The sequence below is a fragment of the Engraulis encrasicolus genome, chromosome 2, assembly GCF_034702125.1.
Source record: "Engraulis encrasicolus isolate BLACKSEA-1 chromosome 2, IST_EnEncr_1.0, whole genome shotgun sequence".
Taxonomy (NCBI): domain Eukaryota; kingdom Metazoa; phylum Chordata; class Actinopteri; order Clupeiformes; family Engraulidae; genus Engraulis; species Engraulis encrasicolus.
Genome location: NC_085858.1, coordinates 13,943,511 through 13,952,254, shown reverse-complemented (window position 1 = coordinate 13,952,254; position 8,744 = coordinate 13,943,511). Strand labels below are relative to the sequence as shown.

At 41.0% G+C, this 8,744-nt stretch overlaps 2 protein-coding genes across 3 annotated transcripts; both read left to right on the top strand.

Moving 5' to 3' along the window:
- The first annotated feature begins 237 nt into the window (after window positions 1-237).
- Window positions 238-7,300, top strand: dhrs7ca (dehydrogenase/reductase (SDR family) member 7Ca). Its single transcript, XM_063213407.1, has 8 exons — window positions 238-339; window positions 1,047-1,153; window positions 1,780-1,936; window positions 2,052-2,164; window positions 3,966-4,176; window positions 4,886-4,978; window positions 5,755-5,898; window positions 6,511-7,300. The coding sequence occupies exons 2-8, from the start codon at window positions 1,124-1,126 to the stop codon at window positions 6,702-6,704; spliced, it is 942 nt and encodes a 313-aa protein (XP_063069477.1). The 5' UTR covers window positions 238-339; window positions 1,047-1,123; the 3' UTR covers window positions 6,705-7,300.
- A 213-nt stretch (window positions 7,301-7,513) lies between these two features.
- Window positions 7,514-8,526, top strand: im:6904045 (protein NATD1). 2 transcript variants are annotated; one of them, XM_063213428.1, is made up of 3 exons: window positions 7,514-7,769; window positions 7,925-8,043; window positions 8,164-8,526. In XM_063213428.1, the coding sequence occupies exons 1-3, from the start codon at window positions 7,529-7,531 to the stop codon at window positions 8,278-8,280; spliced, it is 477 nt and encodes a 158-aa protein (XP_063069498.1). In that variant the 5' UTR covers window positions 7,514-7,528; the 3' UTR covers window positions 8,281-8,526. The 2 variants fall into 2 exon arrangements, with proteins under 2 accessions (XP_063069498.1, XP_063069489.1); XM_063213419.1 differs by having other exon boundaries at window positions 7,922-8,043.
- Window positions 8,527-8,744: the final 218 nt, after the last annotated feature.

Genomic DNA, 8,744 nt, shown 5'->3' with positions numbered 1-8,744 from the left:
AAAGAAAATTTTGAAAAAAACAATGCACCACCACTTTAAAACTCATTCCGGCGCCCTTGACACTGGTCCCTACACAGTATGCCAAAAGAAATGTGACACTCAGTGTATCTTCTTCCCAACCCCCTTCTCGCGTTTAGTCAGATATTTGTGCTCACCATGTGCAGTGCACAACATACATTGGGGGCACGACTGAGTCAGCTGCGGGCTATTAAAAGATCACCTCAGCCCCCACAGCACTGACCGGTGCAACTGCCTTTTGCTCTTTGGAAAATGGGCAGTCAGAGGAGCGCTTGAGGCACTGGGGGCACTGAGAGAAGCCGGCTACAGAACATCAAGCAGGTATGTGAACTTCAGCTCTTGTATGTTTTTTTACACTGTCATAAAATGTGTTGCTGTAACTACTCCTAGTACTCAGCTGTGTTATTGAACATTGCTGTGCTAGAAGGACAGACTTATGTTGTGGTGTGTGGGGAGTTGGGGTGTGTGGGGGGAGTCTTCAGGCTTTGCTTGCATGAGTTCCTGCTATTTGTCCACTGGCTGTCATCATGGAGTCTGCTGAGAAAGACCGTTTTCATTTGCTCTCCAACTGTTTGTAGTTACACCATTGGGGTTCTGCTTGGAAATGCATCCACTGTAGCGTATAGTAGGCTCCCTGGCACTCACTAGACTCTATAGATAGTAATAGGTCAGTGTAAATTTAGAGTGGTAATATCGGGGTGATTATAGCTGTGAATGCTGCAGTCAACCTGCGAGAAAATACATTGTATAAAATGCTTACAAACTTAATACAAACATAATATGCTTTACAAACTTTTTTGCATATCATTCTGCTATTTGTTATGTGGCAGTTTTGGGTTGTTCAGTGTTTTAAGATTTGTTTTACCGTATATCTGCTTCAAAGGATGTCAATGAAGAGTGTGGCATATAACAACAATACAAGGACTGACAACAATGTAATTTTGTTGTTTAACATGACTTGGACGACATTTTTTAAAGACTGAGCTGTGTGCTTCTCTGAATCTATGATGAATGTATTCTCTTCCTAGAAACTGAATCACCGGAGTCAGAGCAGGTCAACCTAATACCAGGGCGCAGGGCCAACAAAGTCATCTCCCCTCCCACCATGGCGGAAGAAGAGGCTTCAGTTAGCAATGTAAGAAGCAGCATTAAAGGTGCACTCACTCTGTAATATTTCTAGAAGTTTTTTTTACAGAATTCATGCTGGCCATTCACAAATCTTACCTTTTTCATGAATACAACCCCCATCAAATGAATAAGTATTCACTATGACAGGGAAGATTGCATTTTTCATGCATGACAAGGTGGTTCTTCTCCATGTCAGACATTTTGAATGTCCAGAAATAGACATGTTTAGCTGCAAAACTAGTACTTTGGTCATATTTTGGTCATGTTTTATCAACAGCGAAATGAGTATCATATCAACATGGCATAACATGTATCATCAACATGAATTACACTCCATTCATATTCATGACAGTTGCCATTAAGTGTCATTCAGTCTTGAACTATTTTACTATGCTATGACATTTTGGAATGCAGGCATTGCAAAAAATGAATGGCATTTACTGACCACGGTCATAAAACATACAGGATGGATGAAGTGTTGCTGACATATTGTGTCATATTCAGCAATGTCCCCCTGGTGTAGACAGACATCTACAGATGGTGTGTTACCAGTTTGTTATGGGGGCAGGCCATTTTATGTCCTTAAGGAAATGATGGCATGAAGGAAACAAAGGTGTCGTCTTTTGTTTGAAGGGGACATTGTGGACGACAGTGCTGATTGTGCCAGCGGTGATTGTGTTGACAGCTGGCTTCTTCTACGTGTACAACGCAGTGCTCAGTCTCATGACCAAAACCTCGCTACGGAACAAAGTGGTGGTGATCACAGACGCCTTGTCTGGGCTGGGCACCGGTAAGGAATGGGCTCCCCACAGATCCAGACTTGTCATTGACATTCTTTTGTGCATACATTTAGATGCATATAAGGTTGGCACGCCTTTCCAGCTCTCGTGTCTCTGTTTTTGCAGAGTGTGCCAAGATATTCCACAAGGATGGTGCCAGGCTGATCCTATGTGGACAGAGTTGGGAGAAGCTGGAGTCTCTTTCTCAGAAGCTCTCTGAGGACTGTGATCCTACTTTGGTAAGTGGAGCTTGCATCCCCACAGGCACCTGTGGACATGGAACATAATTGGATTTGGGTATTGTAACACACACACACACGATTAAATATTAGCTCTATTGAGTTTGAATACAGCTCTTGTGGTGTATTCAATACAGCACTTGAACACAGCACACTGCTTTTCCTCCAGGTAAAGTAATTCACTGCTTAAAAAAGCTGTATAAAGAGCACACGCATAACCTAAAACATGAAAGCTTATTTCCAGTTATTGCAGTATTGCAGACACACCCGTGCAAATCTCGATGGTTTTTTTTTTTAAGAATGTCTCAATGTACAGAGAAATGTGTTTTTTATCCATTGTTCCCAAGTGGGGCCATAATAAGAATGATCAAATCTCTGAACTGACTAAACAGCAAACTTTGATTACGTATGTAATTGCGTCACAATATTGGTATCACTTATTTCGTAGACAAATGTGTTTCATTACATTGCTCTAGAGTTGCAGTATACTCTGACCAGCTTATTAACTCTGTATTTAGCTACAGTCCCCCCTCCAGCGATGGGGGGGTTAGATGCCTTTGTTGAAGGGCAATGGATGAGGATGCAAGAGGGTATTAGGGAGTATACAGTATATCCCATTCCCCAGCCCACATTCTTTCTATGTGTATGAGATCTACACCTCACTCACTCTTCCCACTGGTACAAGAATCAGGTCATTCACTTGTGCCAAGGCCAACTCCTTAGCTATTAGGCCACAGCTGCTGCAATGTACTGTATATATAAACATTGTATGACAACTGCATGTGTGATGATGAATGACTGGATTAGCAGATGGAGTAAGTTACTGTTGGTCTTTTGGTACAGAAGGGATTGCCGTCCCATCTGAACTACATCATAACATTGCTATGACATCGTGTTCATGGCAATATTTGGATTGTGTAGGCCAGGCAGGCAAATGTAGCCTACTATGGCATTATAATTTAAAGTGCATGTGTGGATGAATGCCGGGATGGATGAAAATAAATTGATTATGTAAATACAGTATACATGACAATTTTAAAAATGTAATGAGCTTGCCTCATTAGTCACAAGTGGAACACTGTAGTAGTCATTGAAAAGATTTTACCACCACAGTACCACTAGGACGTCACACAGAACATTTAAAGGGACACTGTGTGAGATTTTTAGTTGTTTATTTCCAAAATTCATGCTGCCCATTCACTAATGTTACCTTTTTCATGAATACTTACCACCACCATCAAATTCTAAGTATTCATTATGACCGGAAAAATTGCACTTTTCATACATGAAAAGGGGGATCTTCTCCATGCTGCAAAAATGACTCTACTTGGACCATACTAGAAAATATGTGTTTATTACGTAGTAAACTTTCATGTAAATATCAAATTGGGCAATAGCCAACCCAGTTTCAATGAGCAGCATAGTTGCAGTACCTTTTTTGACCATTTCCTGCACAGTGTCCCTTTAACAATACTGTATATTCTGACTTGGTTACTGCCATTCTGATAACAGAAAATGTAGAACTGGGGTTGTGTCTGAAGACATTAATTTAACACAATAGAATGCTCTTTCAATTCATGTCATACCTACACACAGAGGCGCATCTTGTCACCAGGCTAGGCAGACAGCCACTCGCGACCCCCATGCCTATAGATGGTGAATAACAGCTAACACTTTTATCTACAGTAGTGGCGATTTGTTGCAAATGTTCCATTTTTTTAATGTTTCGCTTGGGGCCCCAATTTACCCTAGAATCGCCTTTGCCAGTACACTATTATATATCATATATATCAATATATAGACGTTCCCAACCAAGCTGGTGATGGTGGACTTCGGCGACATGGACAGCCTGCCTGAGGTGATTGTGGAGGTGATGGAGTGCTATGGCTGCCTGGACATCCTCATCATCAACAGCAGCATGAAGATCAAGGCTCCCGTGCAGGACACGTCTCTGGAGCTGGACCACGCAGTCATGGACATGAACTACTTTGGCCCAACCACTCTGGCTAAAGGTACGGAAGACTGCTGATTACCGCAGTTACCAGAGGTGTCAAAAGTAAAAGTTAAAATAAATTCATGGTGTAAGCACAACACTAGCACATACAGTATATACCTGTTACACCACTTACTCTATTGTATCTAATGTGTTGTTACTGAAAAACACTAAAAGCGTACCAATAACTGACCACAAATTTGATCCAACCAGTGCATACTGTAGTCAGCTAATCGTAAGACAAGTTCACAGGTCTACTGATTACTCAGATAAGTTACCTGTGTTGGAAGGAAACTATGTTTCTTTTTGACTTTTACTCTTACTTTTGACACCTCTGGCATATACCCATTTTCCAGTATTTACAGTATTGTACACCCTTATCCCCAGATGATCAGCGGCAGGTCTGTGAAGGGAGTTAGGTGTAGATGTAAGTTCTCATAAAACATCTTCATTTTAGGAGGCAAATGTGTAAAAGTTTGGATATAGAGCATGAGACAAACACAATGACAAGTTTACTACAAAGCAACAGTAATGGTGGGTTGTTTATCAGCACATCCTCATTGTAGAAGAAGTAACATCTCTGATGATGGACATACCAATAACTGTTAATGATTGTAAAGGTTGCATGAAATATAATGTTATACATATTGTTATAATAGACAAAGACAATGACTACATTTACAGGAAACAGCACTGGTGAGTTTTGTTTGTCTGTTTCTCGCCTATAGGTGTCTTACCATCTATGATATCAAGGAGAGGTGGACACATTCTTTTGATCAACAGTATCCAGGGGAAGCTGGCACTGCCATTCCGTACCACATGTAAGATTATGGACAAGTTGTTTTTCCATCCATAAACTTGGTGGAGATTTGCACATCTGTGTTGTCTGAGCAGGAAATATAATTAATCACCTTGTGATCACTTTAACCCATTGATGCTGGATGTTGCGTTGCGCAACATTGGCCCTGGAGCCTGGATCTGCATGACGCAACATTCTGGCTCATGAGATTTGAGACAATTTAATAAAGAAATATTGGTATGTTAGAGCTGAATTAACATATTCTAATGCCCGATAAGGGTATTGGTGTTTAAATGCAACTTATTGCATGTTTTTATGTGCTTCAGAGGCTGAGATATTTAGATTTTGAGGGCAACTTTTCTAAAAAAAGGACTTTGGCATTCAGCAGCCTTTTTTGCAGATGCTTTAGGCATCAATGGGTTAATAGCAGTGAAAAGCAGTGGGTCATTATTCTTAAAACTAGCCATAAAGATGTTAAGTGCTTTAGTTATCCTGACTACTAAAAATATGACCAGAAAAGAAATTGATGAGGTGAAGTGAACTGACGGGGGCGCGGCGGCTCAGTGAGCAAAGATACCATACTGTTACGCCATTCCGGCCCGAGGTCCTTTGCCAATCTTTCCCCTTTCTCCCACTCATTTCCTGTGAAACCCTCCCACTGCCCGTTTCTGATAAAGCCATAAAAGCCCAAAAATATATCTTCAAACAAAAAAGAAGTGAAGCGACAGTGGTTGGGTGTATTCTTCTAACACTCTTCTTTCATTCTTCTACAACTTCTCTCTGTGTGTCGTACTGTAGATGCAGCCTCCAAACACGCTGTGCAGGCCTTCTTTGACTGCCTCCGTGCTGAGGTGCAGGAGTACGGCATCTCTGTCAGCACCATCAGCCACACCTTCATCAGCGGCCCACCCGGAACAAAAGAAGACGCTACCGCAAAATCAGGTGTGCACAAAGAGTTGACTCAGACTCAGACTTAAAGGCACAGTTATCATTTTAGTAGTTTACTTCCAGAATTGATGCTGCCCATTAACAAATGTTATCTCTTTTTATGAATATTTCGTGAGCTTAGAATTATAAGGTTCTATCTCCGTTTAGGGTAGTTCTGAGATATTGAGCATCAAAGTTTTTACATCCCAGCTGTTTTGTGAGATAGAACGTTTTTATTTCATTAATAACAATGTAAAATAATACTTTTTTCACAAAAATAACACCACACAGGCATTAATAAGCATATAATGGGTCAGATTATGTAAAAAACTCAATTTTACCAAAAATGGAGATAGAACCCTATAATTCTCAGCTCACGATTTACCATCACCATCAATTTCTAGTATTCATTACGACTTTAAAATGTATACGTTTCATATGTGCTGTTGCTGGAAACCTTACTGTACTTTGGTCAGACCAGTGAATATTAGTTTACTTTACTTTAAAGCTTACATTTGTCAATGGATAGCATGCATTTTGAAAAATAAAAAGTATATTCATAAAAACACATCAAAGAAACACAGTTAAAATGCTCCATCTGTCTGCTTGTCTTCCTGTCTGGTCTAGCGTCTTCTCCATCCCAATACCTGGGCATTACAATAAACGAGATGGTTGGTGAGATTGTGAAGATCCTGAGCAGCAAGAAGAAGGAGGTGGTCCTGGCCCGCACCCTCTCTAAAGCGGCCATCTATGCTCGCGCCCTCTTGCCAAACCTGGTCTTCTCTGTGACGGCCGCAGGAGTGCAGGGGAAAGCTCCATAGGATAATAGGAGCTGTGACTTAATCGCCACTTGGGCCTACTGTAGCCTACTTGAGTCACCTTGTTGAGTTGCCTGATTGAATATCTTTTTTATATGATAAGGCGATAGATTCAAGATGATAGATTGCACATTGTCTGGAGCTTCTTCAACTTCAAGGGAACATGTTAAAGCCACATGGAGATGTAGCTTTAATGAAATGGAGAGGAGAAGGACTGAAAGATGGACTTTGAGGGTCTTTTGTGTGGAAATATGTAGGGTGAGAGAGAGAGAGTTTTGGCCATGAATGAAGAGTAGAGAGTAGAATATCATTTATTAATCCCAAGGGAAATTAAGGTGTCCAGTAGCGCACATAAATACAGGATACACAAGCCATTACACGTATAATTCCACATACGCCTATATTAACCATATAGCACACACATAGGCCTACATTTAGCCGAAGGCAGATCACACACACACACACACACACACACACACACACACACACACACACACACACACACACACACACACACACACACACACACACACACACACACACAGCTCTCAGAACACAGAGCAGCCAAAAAAGTGAAAAAAGTGTCCAAAGCCTCCAAAAGTCACTGCGCTTGGTTCACAGAAAAAACAGGGTCAAGTAGGCCATTGAAAAGGACGGGGATCACACGTTGCTCACTATGTGTGGCTAGACTTTTATCATAGTTGTGTTCTTGATATTACTGTAATAAGGACAAATAAATAAAGTTGTATGTTTCAATTCAAACGTGTGTGCAAAACCCCCTTCTCTTTCTTGATGAGGCATTGTTTGCAAATTTCTGCCATCTAGCGATGAAAACGTTGAACTGCACTTTACCCTTTGAACCTCGCCTGGTTGTCGTGTGCGTCCTGCGCTGCGCCGCGACCACCAAAATGTCTTTATTATTTCATCGCAGTCTCAGACACTGTCTGGCTACCACAAATATCTTAAAAGCTGGAAGAATTAGGCATTGTGCGACTGACGCCGACCAAAAGCCGAAGACGATACACGACAGAGCTGCACAACTCTTCACCGTATGCTTGGACGGGACTGGTAAGAACAGAAAAAATAGAGATGTATATCCTCCCTCCGGTATTCTGGGTGATCGAAATGCATTTAAAATATTCAAAACATCAACAGGCAATGTAGTTGTTACCATTGTACAGTCTATCAAATATATAATCAAAATATGCTTTGTGTCCAAGCAGGAAGTGACAACACCGCCACCCTGCGTTATTCTTTAAAAGGCGCCGGAGAGGTTGACCTGCTCTCAACACAAGTGCCTGAGTCTTTCCGAGGCAAAGGTGTAGCTGCACAGCTCGCAAAGGTATGCCCCCCCTTTTTTCCTTCCCCCCCCCCCCCCTTTTTTTTTTAAAAAAAAAAAAAGCTATTTGAGGTTTTAATATTGGACTTTAAATCCCATAAATAATTTAATGTTGTTTTGCAGGCTGCCTTGGACTTTGTTGTTGAAGAAAAGCTAAAAGCTCGCATCTATTGCTGGTACATCAAAAAGTATGTGGATGAGAACCCTGCTCTTGGATACAAGGACCACATTGTAGAGTAGGCCTAAAGTGATGCTACTAGGACTAGGCCTATAGGCCATTTGTCTAGCACAGCCTCAATTGGCAGATATGTCCTGCTAAATTCATCATAGTTTTTTTTTTTAATCAGTATTCACAAGGTGTTCAATGCAGTAGCTGGACTATTGTAATTATAAAAATAATTGCCAAACATTTGATTTTTACAAAAAATGTATTTGATAATAACTTGCAATAACTTCTGCAATTAAAATTGCAATTTATTTTTCTGACTTGTAGCCTATGCATTTTCTGTTCATAGGCCTTGTAACATGCTTTTATAGTGGATATAGTGATTCACTTACACTAGGCTGCTGTACCTCACTGCAGCCAGTTTTACAGGTAGATGCGAGGCCTACCTGAGGGCCTAGAAGACATCCGGCACACCGTCTATTACTATTAGGGCTGGAAATCAGAGCCTTCATGGCCATTCAATTCAGTAATCACTCAA